Below are 17,918 nucleotides of genomic sequence, written 5' to 3'. Positions count from 1 at the left end.
AGAGAGCCCCAAATACTTTTAATATCTTTACTGAGAAATGGAAAAAGAATCTCATGGAGGATATTCCATATGTAATAGCAAGGATCTTGAAAAGTCAACAACACACAAGTCAACGGCATCAGAATGAAATTTATGTCAGTCAAAAGGGTCATGGGGACCAGTGGTAGCATAGAGATCATTTTGATCCACTATGGAGGGTCAAAATGGAGAATTTGTGACCAGTGCTGAGGACTGTTGTATTGTTAAGAATTTTTTTGTGACACTTTGTGAAACTAATCCTTCTCTAATCCTTTCTAGACCTTTGAGGTCCCTGGTCAATCAACTACACACTTTAGTCTTCAGTAGGCTCTATGTACACGGACCATTCATTCCACAAACAAGTATGCCAAGTATTATGTCAGGCACTAGGGGAAATGCAAGTTTAGATAATATGTCATTCCTGCCCTCATCAAGCTAACAGTCCAGCACTTATTCTCAAAACAGTAGGTTACCAACAAATCTTAAAAACATTCCTATAACAAAAGGGTAACAGAGGTGACATTCCCTGAGTTAAAAATAAAATTTCACTCTAGTGAACACAAGAGAAACTTATTATGAGAACCTATCATGTAAACAAAATTTTTTTTGGTTTCAATTTTCCCCTAATTTCTATTGACTGAGTGCCTGCCTACTATGTATAAGCCATTGTGTTAGGTGATATAAGGGAGTGGGAAAAAATATAACAGCAGATGAGGCATATAAAGGATTTGGTAAACTTTAAAAAAAACTATAGAAGTGCCAATTATAATTATAATTATTACAGTCCCCATCATCTAGTAATTGGGGTGAGGAATATATGTGTATGTATGTGAATACATGTACAAAATTCACTGTAACACAAGAAAGTTTGGTAATATAATTCTAAATGCAAATGAAAGAATGAAACATTTTACATTTCTTTCCAGGGCAGTAATCTATTCACTGAGAAACTCATGTAGTCCTCAGTCCACCAACACTTCTACTAAAAACCACCAAGTAAAGACTATGGAATCATACTAAGATGCATCTTATTTCTAGGCTATGTTACATACAAATCTAAATAAACATGCATCTACCAGGAGAGAAGAATTCCATTTTAGAACACAAAGGGCTTGGAAACCACAATTTTGAAAAGTAACCAGGCACACAATTATTGTAGAGGGTGTTAGCTTTTTTCTCTTCAGGTCTGACAGTCCCTTGACTTATTAACTGCAGATTGGGAAAATAATTTTAAACATTGATTTTCATACAGCTTTTCCTGGAATAGAAAATATGTGACATTCTCAGTTTTGGCAATCTTCTCTATGCAAAGCAATTAATGTAATTTGGGGATGTATTAATATACATCAAAAGCAAAACTCAACAGTGGTTCCCAGACTCTCATCTGTGCTGCAGGCAAGCTCAACAAATTTGTACTGAGGCAGAAATTCCTTGGAGATGGAAAAATATTGCTTTTAGCATCTCATTGTTAAAATAGATTCAACAGAAAGCAATTCCTATGACAGGTATGCTTCCAGGGAATATTCATCTTTGATAAAATATTATGAATATTATAGATCTCCCCAGGCCTATAGGGTTTTGTTCTGAGTAACCCAGGCATATAGAAAAACTACAAAGTTGTGTAAACTGCTTTTCTGGAACAATCTAATGGCTTCTGGCTGATTTAATCAATAAACACAGAAGGATCTTAGGACAAACTGAAGCTGTAGCTTCTAAAATGTTCAATAAAATAAGAAATGCTGGTTTCCTTTCTTCAGATCAACAAAAGATTGCATGTTTATCTCAAAGATGGAAAGAGAAAAAGACTAAAATCTAAGTCTTAACATACTGGCCCAAAATTGAGGGGCGTAAGGTTGGATTGCATGGAATCTCAAATCTGAGGGTGTTCCAGGTTCATTTCTTATACTTCAGTGGAAAGGACGTAGGTCTTGGAATCAGAAAGCCAAAGCTCAGATTCAAGATTTGGCACTTTTATCAGCTGTATGACTGATAGCAAATCTCTTAACTTTTTTGGGTCTTTGGTTTTTCCATTTGTAAAATGGGTGTGACAATATTGATGCGTGTATTGTTTATGTTACAGAGTTCTTGTGAGAAGAGTGATTTGTAAAGTGTAAAGCAAAACATTAAGGGTGAATGGTTATTGAAGAGGTAGAATCATTTAGTTGAAACAATATTAGAATTGGAGTCACAGCACCAGGGTTCGAATTCTTTCTTTGCTGTTACAACCTTTGGGCTCATCTCTTTTGGCTTCTGTTTCTTCATTGGTTGAATGAGAAAGTTTAGACTAAGTAAATTCCATTGTTTCTTCCAATTCTAAATCTTATTCATCCTTGAGTATAAGTAAAGGACTGAGGATCTATGAATTGACTTGAGACAGGTATAGAGACAGGATCTGTGATTTTAATGGTATGGTGAACTCCCGAAAATCCCAGAGTCTTAGAGCATTGATGTTCAAACCCTGGGGTCCTTATACTGACTTAGAAAACCACAAAATAACATTATCTGTATTGTATTATGCTTTTATTTATTTTGTTAAATATTTCCCCAATACATTTTAATCTGGTTTGGGTCTAACTTGGGTATTTATCTAGAGTAGAGGTGTCAAACATATAGCACCGCCCTTCCCCCATACCCCATTATCCTGAGTGGGTCTGTACAATTTAGGAATCCTCATGTATGATTTAGTGGCCTCCATTTCTATACGAGTTTGATACCCATGGCCTAGAACACTGAGGGATGAGTAACCTACCCAGGGTCACACAACCAAGACTCTAATCAAAGTCTTTTTGGCACCGAGGTGGGCTTTCTATCTATTATACAACACTACCTTCTTGAGATAACATATCTAAAAGGAGCAAAAAGTAAAGTTCAATGTCAATATCAGTTATCATCATCAATGTCATAATTATCCTGAGAAAAAGAAGGTCTAAGGGTGTGGGCCAGAGCCTGCGGACCCCAGTGGTCCAGGTATTTCTTCCTTTGTCTCCTGTCTCCTGACACTCCTGGTTTCCTGCCTCATCTCTGGCAGCATTGCAGGGGCTCAGTGATTCTTTATTGAGTGAGTAAAGGTTATTAAGGAGGAGGCCCAGGCCAGCCATTTTTTCATTCTTTCCTAGGCTACCCTCTGGACTTTCCCCAGCTTTTTCTATCATGGCCCCTACTGACATTTTAGCACTCCTCCTTCAGGGCAGACATTGTCTTTCTTTTTGTATTTTTATTTCCAGGGATTAGAGGAGTGCCTAGCACATAGTAAACACTTAATAAATGCTTGTTAACTTGCTTGATGTGTAAGGCTACTATAAATTAGAGGAGAGAATCATGGAATCTAGACCAGGAAGGGACTTCAGAGAGTTCCTAGCCAAACTCCAACCTGAACAAGAACCCCCTCTAGAAGGCAACATGCCTGACACAGTGGTCATCCAACCTTTGCTTAAGAGATCAACCTCAAGGGAGATTCCATTACATAAGGAGGCCTATTCAACTTCATATAGAGCTCATCCTCATGAAAATTTTCCCTTACTGTGTTCCAAAATTTGCCTCTTTGAAGCTTCTCTCCTTTGCTCCTGATTTCGCCCTCAAGGGTTAAGTGGAAAAAGTCTAATTCCTCTTCCATGTGCCAGCCTTCCAAATACTTGAAGGCTGCTATCACACCCTCTCCTCATCTCCTCCAGAGTCTTCTTCTATCTAGCCTAAACCTGCCCAGTTCCTTCATCCCATTTTCACATGGTATAATCTTAGGACCCTTTGCCATCCTAGCTGCCCTGTTCTAAATGCGCTCCAGTCTACATATGCCCTTCCTGAAAGGTGGTGCCCAGAAATGCACCTAATACTCAAAGTGTGACATGACTAGGGCAGAGAACATTGGAACCAGCACTTTTCTGGTCCCAGAATCACTGCTGTTGCACACTCTGGTATGTTTGCTCTCCATGATGAGCAGGCCTAGATCAGCTACACAGGGTTACATGGCACATCCATCCCTATTGCAGGGATGGTAAGAGGAGCCATACTTCCTTCTATGACTTGCCCTCCCTTCTCTATCTTCTCTTGCTACTATGTTGTAACTCTCATCACCTCTTTTTCCTATAATGATGCTCCAAATATTGGCAAAATCTGGGGTGACAAAATTATGCCCTCTTCAGATCACTACCAGACTTGTATGACTCAGGCATCCTTCCTCTAGAAGGGGAATGGAGTTAAAAAGGAGCACATAAAAGTAACTTCAAATCCAATTAGGCAATATTCACGGAGTGTCCGCTATGTAAGTTCAAGGCGCTACAAGAAATACCAAATATAACTATGAATAAAGTTCTTCCCTCAAGGAACATAGAATTTAGTGGGGAAGATAAAGGCATGCACAAATAACTCTAGGACAAGGCTGCAAGATTTCTACAAGAGTAATTCTATAAGAGTGACAAAGGAGAGGTCACATCCATATATAGGGGAAGCATCAGAGAAGAAATCATGGAGAAGAGTCCAGAAAGCTGAGATCAGTAAAGGGAGGGGAAGGGAAGATTATTCCAGGAGGAGGAAGAAATTGAGAATAAAGCAGAGAAGCAGGGGATGTATTACAGGAAAGATGTCTCTTAAATATCTTAAACTCAACATGTATACAATTAAACTAGTTATTTCCCTCCCCTCCTGAAATGGTAATGGGAATTTGAAGATTTTCCCTTCCCCTTTTATTTGAAATCAAACAGGTACTTAGCACCTTGTTCCAAGTTAATGATTGTGTCAAGTATTAAAACCCCCAAACTTGGGAATCCCACATTGGGATGGACTTGTTGATGCAACAGGAAGGGGCAGAACAAGGAGGAACTAATACCCTATATAAGGAAAATTCCACTCTCAGAGAGGCCAGAACTTCTGGGAGCAAGCATCTGGAGGCTGGGCTGCTACTGCTAGAGAGAGAGAAGAGAACTGAGAAGAGAAATGAGAACTAAGGATTGAACTGAGAATTGAGAAGAACTGAGAAATGAGAAGAGAGGAAGCATGGCTGTGATGTCAGTACTTTGTCTGTCTGTTTTGATGTTACTTTGTCAGATTTGTCTGCTGATAGATCATGTATACCATTGTTACAGAAGCCCTGGGACCTTGCTGCTGGTTCAGAAGTCATGAAAGAGGATTTTCTTGTATGTTTATAGAAATCCTGGAGGAGGGTCTTGCTGATGATTTCAGAGGTCCTGGGACTATAGTGATGATTTGTGTTGATTCCTCAGACCTTGTTGTTGGGTCTGTGTTTATTTCTCAGGCAGAAAGTGAATTGTTGAGGATGCCAGCAATGTGAATGAATGTTATTGTGGCTTTGTTAAGCCTTGTCTTCCCAGGAACAGAAACTGTGAAGGACTTGAGGTGGAACAGACACTGTGAGCTTCAATATGGAACAGGAACTGCACAAGAAGCTGGACAAAGAACGGAGAGCTGTCTGCCTTTGAACCCAGGTGGCAGTTGGACAGATTCAAGCAGGAGCTGGGACCATGAAAGAGGAACAATGGAAGCTGAGAGCCAGTCTTGAGTCAAGATAAAAAGATCTCTTCTTGGGTATTTAATGTAAACTGAGAAAATCATGACTTAGTGTGACCTAGGGATGGAGAACTCTGACCTTCATATTTAGATGATTGAGTTAAGGATTTCTCCAATTAAGAAGAAAGAGGACTCTTTGATTGAAGAGATTAGACAATTCCACTTGGGGGGGGGACTTTGACCTTTGTACTTTGTGTCAATTAAGGAGGCTTGTCTCCTTAAGGATGATTGAATTAAGGATTTGCTAAATGATTGTGTTACTAAATGAATGTTATCTTTTGCTTTAAAATTATGTGGCCACTTTGATGAAAACTATGTGGCCACTTTAGTGATATGTTGTTAAGCCATAACATTGTGAATGCTATATTTTAATGTCCATGAATGTTTTGTCTTAGTTTGTTACTGAATAAATAGAGTTTACTATACTGTGTAATCAGAACCTTGAAAACTGTTCACAGCAGTGGTCCTGTGGAATGCTGCTTGTGCTTGGCTTTACACCTCTTCTCCCCCACCCCCCAATCATCCCCTCTGTCTAATTTCCCTATTACTGTCCAGGGTGCCAATATCCTCCCAGTCACTCAGGTTCACAACCTAGACTTCCTTAAATCTTCCACAAATCCTCACTTTCTCATTCTCCATATCTAGCTACCAAGTCTTGCTGATTTTACTTCTGTAAGATCTTTTGCAAATGCTCCCTTATCTCCTTTGTCATTCACCTCCATTGCTTTGACTACTTCAAAGACCTGTTGGTTGCTTCCTCCCACTTCTCCACCTCAAGTCTCTCTCCATTCAAGTTCATCCTCCAGTTGGCTGCCATATTCTTCCTAAAGCACAAGTTTGACCATGTCACGACCACCCCCAATTTAATCAACTCCATTGGCTGCCTATTGCCCCCTAGATTAAATACAAAATCCTTTGTTTGGCTTTATTTAAGGCCCTCCATAACCTGGTCCCTTCCTACCTTTCCAATCTTCTTATACCTTACTCTCCTTCTCCCATACAAGACCATAGAGTTAGAGCTAGAAGGTACCTGAGAGGTTATCTTGGTGACCGCCCATCTCCCTTAATTCAGAAATTTAGAAACAGAGGTGAGGGAGTATGGTAAGGTAAGGTATACTGGGGCATCCAAGGTCAAACAGGGAGCAAGTGGTAGATCCAGGATTTAAATCCACTTCCTCTAATTAGAAGCAGCTAGATGGCTCAGTGGATAGAACACTGGGCATGGAGTCAGGAAGACCTGAGTTCAAATCCATCCTCAGACACTTACTAGTTGTATGACCTAGGCAAATCACCTAATCCACTGGAGAAGAGAATGCAAATCACTTCAGTATCTTTGCTAAGAAAATCCCATTCAAATGTAGAGTCAGACACAACAAAACCAACTGAACAAGAAGTTTTACTTCCAAATCCAAGTTTCTTTCCACTTTACTACCTCCCACAGTACCAGAAATGATTTTTTTCAAGGTCACATTGGTAGTAAATGGAAGAGCCAGGAACTAAACCTAGATCCTCTGCCTTATAATATTTACTTTCATTTAATTAATTAAAATTTAATATTTAAATAAAACATTTACAATAAATATAATTCTACTGTACCATAGTAGACCTTTACCTCTCCAGTGTAGAGAGTACGATGATTGCCTATGGGCCAGGCACACAGTAGGTGCTACATAAATTCTGTTCTTTTCCCTTCTCTTCCCTGCCTGATGGTTGTGCCGACAGTTCCTGGGGTCATTTGATAGCTTCTGTTGATTGAATCAAAGACTCCCTGTACCAGGAGACATCCAGTATTTTTAGTAAGTGTTGAAAGGATTTGGGCACAGCTGAGCTTTTGGGTGTTAAGTGGCATGACAGAGAGTGTGGAGAGGAGACATAAACATGGAGAAGAATTTGGCTCTTCATTGTGTGTGGAGAGACTATCCCTGTGTTAACAAAGGGCCTGTTTTTTTCTTTCTTTTGGAGGTTCCTCCTTGAGTTAAATTGTAAGAAAGAAAATGTCAGGGAGGAGGTGGAAGAAGGGAAGGAATAAGAATACAGAGGTGAATTGAAATAATTATTTATTTGGAATAAGATTCCTTCCACCTTTCTCTACCCTTCCATTGTATCATTTGCCTTGGGAGTCCCCACTCATTCTCCGACTTCAGCACTCTGGAGTAAGGCTGTCCCTATGATAGGACCAGCTCCAGAAAAGTGAGAAAAAAAAATGTGGGAAACTAAGAGAGAGAGGTAGGCCGATTATGGAGCTCAACAACCACCTCTCTTCAGGTGAAAGCAGCACAGGAGTAACAGCTTGAACAGCCCTGAAACAACAGCAGAGCATGGCGATGTAACCTGAAGAGCCACTCAAGTCAAATAAATAAGCATTTATGAAGGGCTACTCTTGTGCCGGGCACTTTTACACTCTGGGGATAGAAAGACAAAAACAATCCCTGACCTCAAGGGGCTCACAGTCTAATTGGGGGTGGGGAAAGACTATGTAGAAACAGTGTATATATACATACATATAGATAAAGAGAGACAGAGAGACAAAGAGACAGATGCAGGGACTGGGGGAGAGAGTAAACTGGAGATGATTTAGAGGGAAGACAACAAGATGAAGGAAAAGTTTTTTGTAGAGGGTTGATTTGGAAATGTTTTTCTCTGGAGAATCTTAAATGCTGAATGGACAACTGCATTTTGGAGAAGTCTTAGGAAGAGCCTAGAGAGGTCAAAGTAACTTCTTGGAGCTGTGAAAGATTGCTTGGAAAAATTGGCTTCTTGTTCTATGATCTTTCATTTACCGTATTCAATCCCAGCATCCAATATCACATGCTCTTTCTTCTCTGTCCTCTCCCTATCAAAACTTGCTTTCATACAAGAGGCATGTGAGGATCCAGTGAGATAATGAATGTAAAGCACTTTGAAAACTTTAAAATGCTATATAAACACCAGTTATTATTATTATTAATTACTACCTATAGTCAGTCACCAAGCCTCCAGTCTGGTAAAATGACTTCATTCCCTGAGCCTGCCTACTAAGCTCAAGCAATGTTTATAGAGCAATATAGGAGGATGCTGGTAAATGTTTAACAGCTGGACTCTCTGAGGAAAAAAAAAGACAAAGAACTGGAAACTGAGCCATTTCATCAATTGTGGAATGGCTGAACAAGTTGTGCTATATGATTGTGATGGAACACTATCATGTAGTAAGAAATGATGATGCAGATGGTTTCAGAAAAACCTGGAAAGACTTTATAGATCCATCCACATTGGATGCTTATATGCCTAATTTTCCACAACCCCCCATCATTTGTCATTTCCATTTTTCATGAGCTTTGCCAAGCTGATGGAAGTGAGATGTAACCTCAGAGATGTTATAATTTTTTATTTCAATAATTATTAGTAACTTAAAGCATTTTTTCCATATGGCTATAGACAGTGTGATTTTTTTCCCATGAGAAGAGCCTGTTTATGTTTGTTGTGTACTTATCAGTTAGGGAATACACTCCTTTTTATCATATTTTCATCTCAAATTCAGTCAATTGAGCTTTTGAGTCCAAGTAAAGGGTTTTACATTTGTCTACTAAATTTTTCGTAGATTTAGCTCATTGCTTCACCCTGTCTGGATTTTTGAGGATTCCATTTCTATCATATAGATTATTAGCTATCCCTTCCAGTTTCAAGGAATCCACAAATCTAATAAAGCATATGATTGATTCCATGGTATCACCCACAGAGCTGTGATGTCTGATATTCACTCTAAAAATGTTCCATTGTCTCATGCACATACAAGAAGTAGAATACAGAGTAAAAATGACTTACACAGAGGACATGTAAGATCACAGCTCCTTGTCGTCGTTCCTCGTTTGTAAAGATGTCACTAGGGAATTCGTGGAGAGCTAGAGAATGAGGAAAAAAAGAAAAATTAATCACTAACATTTAAACATTTTCAGTACTGCATACAACATGCAAAGAATGAAAACTCTTGAACAAAAAAGTATAAAGACAATTAAAAATATTTATGTATTTATTTTTGCAAGGGGGATGGCAAGGTGATTGGGGTTAAGTGACTTGCCCAAGGTCACACATCTAATAAAAGTAAAATGTCTTAGGTTGGATTTGAAATTCACATCCTTCTGACTCCACAGCCAGTGTTCTCTTCACTGCACCATCTACCTACCCCTAATTAATACATTTTAGTGATACTAACAATTTTATATCTTTAAATGTAAAGGGAAAATTGTTAAAATGGCTCTGGAGTTTTTACTATTTCAGTAGCAGTTAAGCAGTACAGTGCCAGGCTGGGAGTTGGGAAGACCCCGGTGCAAATCCAGCCTGAGTTCAAATCCCATCTCAGACACTTACTAGCTGTGTAACCCTGGGCAAGTAATTTAATTTTATGCTTGCCTCAATTTCATTAACTGTAAAATGAGGATAATAATATTCTTCTTTTTCCAGGATTGTTGTGAGGATCAAATGAGATAATATTTGCAAAATGCTTAGAATAGTTCCTGGCACATAAATGTTCGCTTGCTTCCTTTCTTCCTTCTTCCTTCATTCTTTCTTTACTTCCTTCCTTCCCTCCTTTCCTTCCTTTTAGAGAGTTCTAGATGTGTAACATAAATAACTGTGGGGAACTCCCAGTGTGAAAACCCTTTCCACCAAAGCAGCTTCGATTTATAGTGTTAAAGAGTTACCTAGGGGTTCTGAGAAGTTAAATGATCTACACTTTTTCAGCTAATATGTGTCCAAGGAAGGATTTTCACCCAGGTCTTCATGATTCCAGGGCTGGCTCTCTACCTACTATAAAGCACTATTATTACTATTTAGTTGTTGAGCAATTCACTTGCTAAGTGTTTCTTAAGTGCTTCTTATGTCTTAGGCAGTATATAAGGTGACAGGGTTGCAAAGACAAAACTCAAACAGCCCCTGCCACCAGGGAACTTAAATTCAACTGGAACAGAATCAGTACTCTAAGATGTTCAATAATAAACAGTTCATAAGCAAATTCTCTCAAAGTTTCTTTAAATACAAATGATACTGAAGACATTACAAAGCAACCAGACCAAGTCTCTTGCGTCATTCTAGCGATAGTCCAATTGGAATGTCCTGGCCCTCAGAGGAAGGTGAAGGCCAATAACCTTTGTCTGAAAGCAGAGCAGTATATGTTATAGGGATGAGATTTAGAGAACCCCAAACCAAGAGGGATGGCTAGCATGAAAGCAAATTTGGTACCAGTTGTTCACTCTTACTTGTTATCCTGACTGTACATAAGGAGGAGAAATCTATCAGGAAATTAAGACCCAAGTAAGTGAACTAAACCAACTTTGAGAAGCCTAGGGCATTGGTGGCCTTAAAATGATTGATTATGCTTTACTGTTCCCTACCATATGCACCTCTTTCTTTTTCCCTCTTACTTTCTTTTCCTTTTACATTTCTATTTGTTCCATTTTTCCTCTTCCATTAACTTCTTCCTATTCTTCCCCCTGTGTCTGCTGGAAGTCCAAACAGGCTTTTCTAGCTTAAGAATTAGAGAGAGACCTCTGGCCTAGACCTTTCTAGATTAAGTGAACAGCTATGGGAAAAGAAAAGACCTTAGCCCGCTGTCTTTTTTTTTTTTTTGGCAGAGGATTGACACTACTAAAAGACCTTAGCCCTGTCTTTTTTTTTTTTTTGTCAGAGGGCTGACATTACCAACTCTAGCTAAATCATCTTCTAAAGAATCAAAAATCTAAGACCAACATGGGGGAAAAAAATCCAAAACCAACAACTAGAAAAAACAACTAATAAAGCTTTTTCTCCTCTTTGTCTACAATTATCCTCCCCTAGTTTAAGAACAAGTAAAGACATTCTTTGTGGTTAAGGCAGACCATTTCATCCCTCCCCAGGGCATCAAGATGGAGGTAGGGAGGCTTGGGGTTAACCAGATTAGCCAGCATGGAGGAAATGAATGTCAGATACCCTTGCAAGAGATCCCTACCAATCTTGGTTTCCTATCAACATTCTTCTCCTATGTTAGAATAACAATAGGAACTAGACCTCTAGTTTAATTGGTGTATAGAATGAAGAAATTCCCTCCACCAATGCCCATCACTGTAATTTCTAGCCTTTGTGAGCTGACCATGACCCTGAGAAGGCAAGTTACTTACTCAAGGTCACCTAGCCAGTGTGTGTCAGAGGCAAGACTTGAACCCAACATTGATAGCTTTGAGGCAAGGTCTCTATCCACCATGTCACGATGTCTCTTATGGTACAAATAACAACTTCTCAATTGCCTATTATCAGTATGGTTTTTTCAACTTTTAGAAGTTTTAATTTTGAAGTCTATCCACCCACTGAAAACTTGTTCTATTTTTCTGACATCTGAACTCCATAGTAGTAGTCTGGTACTGTATTCTTGGCCTCTAGTTTATATCTTTAAATAGTAATAGTAATAATAATAGCTAGCACTTAATGGTACTTTAAGGTTTGCAAAACTATTTATGTTATCTTATTAGATCCTTCTAACAGCTCTGTAAGGTAAGGGTTATTATTGTCTCCCTTTTATAGATGGGTAAACTGAGACTGAGAAAGATTGTGACTTGCCCAGAGTCACACAACTAGTAAATACCAGAGGAAGAATTTGAATTCAGGTCTTCCCTCCTAACTCCAAGTCCAGGGTCCTAGCATTCCACTAGCTAGCTGACTCTAATCAGAAGCCAAACTGTCTTTGCCTCCTTTCTTTCAGTCATTTCTACTCCCAGTGATGATCTCTCTCTACCTGCTCCTCAACTCCAGTGAAAAATTCTAGGGAATGGGGAATATTTCTTCCCCTAGAGCATTTTGATGTCTGTTAATATGGAATAATTGAAATGAACACATTTGCCAAGGTAATATATTCTGGGTATAGGCTTAAATATGAGGGGAGAAAGTGTTTAGGACATTGGACTTACGCATGTTGAGAAAATTCTGGACAACCTCAAACAGCAGGGTATTATTGTTCTCCGAAGCTGTGCTTGGGGGACAAGATTCCTGAGGACGTTATAAAGTATTGGGCCATACTGGGGATTTAAAGAAAATAAGGGGAACAGACAGGGGGCAGGGCACCAGCAGGAAGTTCATGCACATGGGCTGCCTCCACTCAGTCCTGTCTCCTATCTAAAAGGGGAAGTTAACAGTCTTGCTCTGTTCTTCTGACATCCTGGATGCTGTTTCTTAGCTGGTAGGAAAAGACTCCTAAGGAAGATAATTATATTTTGTGGGTAGCCACTGCTAGTCAACGGAAATGAAAAAAAAATGTATCCCATGTTAGGGAGAAAACAGAGAAGTAAGCTTCTATCCATGTGGAGATTACAGTCTAGTATAGGGTAAGATGAAAAATAACCATAATTACAAAGCATGGTTTGAAGGTGAATGAGAAAAATGCCAATAACTTCTGAGAGATTTCAGAGGAAGACAGTTATGATTTGCACTTTTAGCCTGTACAAGTTTGCCCCAATATCATGACCCAGGAAGGCTCTGAAGCATAAGTCAGTGTACTGTAATGCCAAGGAAAGGCAACTTCCCAAGGTTCAGAATACCAGCATAGGTGCTCTCCATTTTATTCAATGCCAAATCAAGAACAGAGAAGATCAAAATATGACATCATTCAAAATACAGCATTTACTAAGGGTGATTAAATAATCTCTAAGTACTACCCCACCCCAGGACCTTCCACTCATTCAATCAATTACAAAGTCCCTGTTCTAAATACTCCTCCACCCCTAGGCTGTACCTTCATTTAGTCCATCACAAAACCCCTCTTCTCAAATGGAGATTAGTTTCCAAACATAAGTAAAGTACATTCATTTGTTCAATCACAGAACACAAAAAGGTCAAAAGTTCCCCACCCCTGGATCACAATTGAATCTACCCCAGAGTTACAACAAGTTTAAGCACAGCACTTAATACCCAAATGGAGGTCTTTTCTTCATCTTGACAAGAGGCAAGTTCTCAGCAATCTTAGTTCCCAGGGAGACAAGGCTTAGCAAGGCCACAAGATACATTGCCAGTCTCTTCATTAATTCATCCTCTGTCTGCAGAACAGTCCTAGAACCCCTGAAAACATTAGCAAAACCCTCTCCCAGGATTTCTGTAAACATACAACAAGAAAATCCTTCTTCAGGGCTTCTGAACCAACAGAAAGGTTCCCAGACGCCTACAACAACAGCACTGCCCTTCACCAGTGGACAATATTCACTCTCTGTCTGCAGGACAGTCTCAGGAGCTCTTAGCCAACAGCCAGGTTCCAGGACTTCTTCAACAGGACTGTCTTTCACCAGTGGACAAATCTGGCAAGACAACATCAAAACAGACAAAGTACCAGCAAAACAGCCATGTCTCCTCAGTCCTTGACAGCTCAGGGGGCAGGTCTCAAAAGTCCAGGGCGATTCAAAGTGGCCCTCAGCAATCCATTCAGTCTCTCTCTCTGCCTCCACGAGGGTGCTGCTTCCAAAAAGTTCTTCTGTCTCTCTCTTCTGTCTCTTCGAATCTACATCACCAGCTCCTCCCAGTTCAGGACTTTCTTTTCACATCAACAAGTCCATCCCCCAGGTGGGATTAACAAGCTCTGGGTTTTAACACAATCAATTTGAAAACCAAGCCAATACAGGGGGATCTTTATGTTCCATTACTATCACAGTCAGGCAAAGGGAAAAAGAATTTATATGTACCTGCTATATGCCAGGCACTGTACAAAGTGCTTTATTTATTATTATTAGATATTATCTCATCTGACTTCAACCCTAGGAGGTAAGTGCTATTATTACCCCCATTTTACAGTTGAGAAAACAGGCAGAGAGATTAACTGATTTGGCCAGGACCTCATAGAGAATAAGTATCTAAAGACACATTGGAATTTGGGTCTTTCTAACTCCCGGCTCAAGGGTCTATCTACTGCACCACCTGGCTAGGTGCCCATCCTCTATCACAGAAGCTAGAGTGCTGGATTTCGAATAAAAAAACCAACTTGGTTTCAAACCCTATCTCTGATACCTATTAGCTGTAATCATAACTAATACTTATGTCACAGGCTCAAATGAGATTCTGCATTAAAGGTGCTTAGCAAACTTTAAAGAACTATGTGAATATCAATCATTATCAACACCTGGTGGTACAACACAACCCAAACTAGCAAAAAAAAAAAAAGCTTAATCACTTATTAATGTCATTTTGTGAAAATCTTCTCATTGAATCAATTATCGTGAGACATTTAATCCAGCTGGTTGTATGATCCTGGATATTTTACTCAACCTCTGCCTGCCTCAGTTCCTTCATCTGGAAAGTAACAAGATCATTTATCCTCCAAGGTTGTTGTGGGGATAATATGAGATAATACTGGCAAAGTGCTTTTGCAAACCTTAAATCGCTATTGAAGTTCTAGTGATGATTATTCTTACTGTTCTTCTTCTTTCAACTCATGGCAATTTCAGGGAATCAATTAATGATGTTAGATGGTGTTAGTAATATTTAGTTCACTGAATTATCTCTGACCCTCTGAATTTACACTTGGCATGCCAGTTTCACTGGGATTGTATGACACAAGAGACTGAAATTCCTTAATAGCTATAATATCAAACAAGGAAATCCTATCTTGAAAGTCCTATAACAATTCCTAATTCCTTGAGCCTCCCGGGGCCAAAAATAACAACGCTCTCATTTTACAAAGCAGGCAACATGTAAGCATCCAAAAGAACTGAGAAATTCCACTTGCCAAGTTTGGTCTCCAACCAAATAACGTGGATGATTTTTGTTTTTGAGATCAGGAGTTCTCTGCACCAAGATGACTAAGACCAGCAAAGTAAGAGACATTTTGTATTATTAAGATAAATAAATATCAAACAGAAAACCAAGAACCATATAAATGATTCTAGACCTGAAATAACCGTTAGAAATTTCAATAATTATGACATTATTAATACTTCTGTTGCTTAATTGTACTGAGGCTCCCCCTTCTCTGAGTACAGTGAAGTGAGAGAAATTATATTTTAATTTAGCAAGCAGGTGTGAAATGAAGAATCATTTCAAGTAAGGGCTTAGCTTCACTGAGTATTTCCACTGAGTGACAGTTTGTTGTGTTACTTAACCTAAAAAAGTTTATTCACACTAACACTATTAATTAATATATTTGTTAATGCTTTCTCCCATTTATTGACATTAATTCAAGTGGGTACAAGTGCAAACAAAAATTTAAAATCATTTAAAATTAATCATTTCAACATTCTGTTGATCTAACATTTCTATCAGTTGTGCCCACATTGACAAGACACTAATGGTCAGTTGTACCATTCGCTAAGTATTAGGTAGCATTAGATTAAGACACAAAATCATGGACTGCATTCATAGCCAGAAACACAGAATCCCAGAAAAGCCCCCAAAAGGAGGATTAGGAAGGACAGCTGGGATATGTTAAAAATCCCCTTTAGGCCTGATGTTTAATTCTCTTTCAGTCTGCCCTGATAGCTATAAGGCCTGGGGCATGTATCTTCTTTTTGATTGTAGACTGCCAACAGTCAGACACTTAGATGGAAAGGTACTGAAGTCCCCTACAAATTATGACCAGATCTAACCAAAAGAATTTGATATAGAGTCCATTCTATACTCATCCAAGGGGACTTAGTTAATAACAAGAAAAGCAAACTTACATTTACAGCCCTTTCAGGTTTACGAAGCATTTTATCTTATTTGTTCCTCACAATAACTCTATAAAGGAACAACGACCTTGTGAAGCAGGTAGAATTACTGCCCCTCTATTACAAGCAAAGAAACTGAGGCTGAGGAAAAGGTCACATTTAAAAGTGATTAGACTTTCTCTGCTCGCCCCTGGAGGGCAGATCTAGGAGTGATTGGTAGGTGGAAGTAGCAAAGAGGCAAATTTGGACTTGTTATAAAAGAAGAAGACTTCTGAGAATGAGTGTTCTACAAACATGGAATAAGTCCCCTCAGCAGGTGGTGGGTCTCTCCCCTCACTGAAATTCTTAGAGCAAAGACTGGATGACCATTCGTCAGGTATATTACCGTAGAAAGACTTTGTAGGTCTGGGTTCAGCCATATGACCCCTGAGGTCTCCTCTAACAGTGGGATTCTCTGAGAGTTGAAGTGACTTCCCACCGTCATGGAGCTGCTAAGTTAAGTAGCAGACATGACTCGAATGAAAGTCATGAAATCACAAAAGCACAGAGTTAGAAGAGACATCTGTGACCATCTCATGCAATTCATAACCCAAAGATAACTGTCTTCTACAATATACTTGAGAAGAGGTCATACAGTTTTTGCTTCAAGACCTCCATGGAGGGGAAATTCGCTACTTTCTAAGACAGTTCATTCCACTTTGGGAGAGCTCTACTTAGAACTCTTCTGAGTCCAACTCATGCAAAGAACTTTACATGTGTTATTTCGTTTGATCCTCACATTAACCCTATAAGGTAAGAGCTATTATTCTTCCCATTTACAGATGAGGAAACTGGGGCTGAAAGAGAGTAAGTGACCTGCTCAGGGTCACACAGCTAGTAACTGTCTGAAGAAGGGTTTTCCTGACTTTAAATTCAGCACTCTATCTATTATGATGCCTAGCTGTCTCTACATGGTATCCAAGGGTGATTATGATGAGCCTTCAGTAAGTGTCAGTCACGACTCAATAAGACCCTAATCTATTCTTAAATGATTTCCATGGAGGTTAGTCTTGGAATAGAAGACTCAAAATGAAGTGAGCGTGAGAGTCTAAAAAGAAATAGCAGCTCTGAGGAAAACTTGGCCAATTGCTTTCTGTTGCTACTTTATGCATAATACAACATCTATCTCTGTGTCCCAAATGGGTTGAGATTCATAAGCAGGTCTGGAAAGGTCAGTAAAACCTTTTGGATTCTGCATGTCTGCCAAGGGAGTCCCTTTTCCTTCAGTGAGGGGATGGAAGGAAGCCCTTTAATTTTTCTCCCTCTCGGGCCTGAAGCCTCCTCCTCTTGTACATTCCCTAATTTGAAGTCTGGTACCATCCAGGGAATTCAGTGCCACATCTGAAGGATCACTCTCCAAGTCCAGGTCTGTGCATCCTCCTTGACCAGTGGGGTGAATTATCTCCAGATCTCAGCAGGTAGTGAGAGGCTGACACTGAAACTGAGGGCAGTTCTGAAAGTGTATCTTACAGGTGGATAATTCATCATCTCTAAAATCTTACTTGGGAGTTGGAGGCCAAATTTTCTAATGGATGGACAAATGATTATTCTAATAGGAGGAAAGACGATAATGGATACTAGAGCTGGAAAAGCCCTTAGAGACCAAGGAATCCAACACTCATTTTACATATAAGGAAACCTTTCCTCAAAGAAGTTGTGATTATGCTTATAAGTGTCCAAAGCCAGATTTAAACCCAAGTCTTCCTGACTCCA

At 39.4% G+C, this 17,918-nt stretch overlaps 1 protein-coding gene across 3 annotated transcripts in view; it reads right to left on the bottom strand.

Moving 5' to 3' along the window:
- Positions 1-17,918, bottom strand: part of SLC24A3 (solute carrier family 24 member 3) — a 783,926-nt gene that overhangs the window by 328,132 nt on the left and 437,876 nt on the right. For all 3 annotated transcript variants that reach the window (XM_069075482.1, XM_069075480.1, XM_069075481.1), the window contains exon 3: positions 9,340-9,416. In XM_069075482.1, coding sequence (XP_068931583.1) covers positions 9,340-9,416 — 77 coding nt within the window. The remainder of the gene's footprint in view (positions 1-9,339; positions 9,417-17,918) is intronic.

The sequence above is a fragment of the Petaurus breviceps genome, unplaced genomic scaffold (genome assembly GCF_028583685.1).
Source record: "Petaurus breviceps papuanus isolate PSGF00001 unplaced genomic scaffold, PetGlider_PUasm1.0 90919, whole genome shotgun sequence".
In the NCBI taxonomy this organism is placed as follows: Eukaryota; Metazoa; Chordata; class Mammalia; order Diprotodontia; family Petauridae; genus Petaurus; species Petaurus breviceps.
This window is presented reverse-complemented; position numbering and strand designations above follow the sequence as displayed.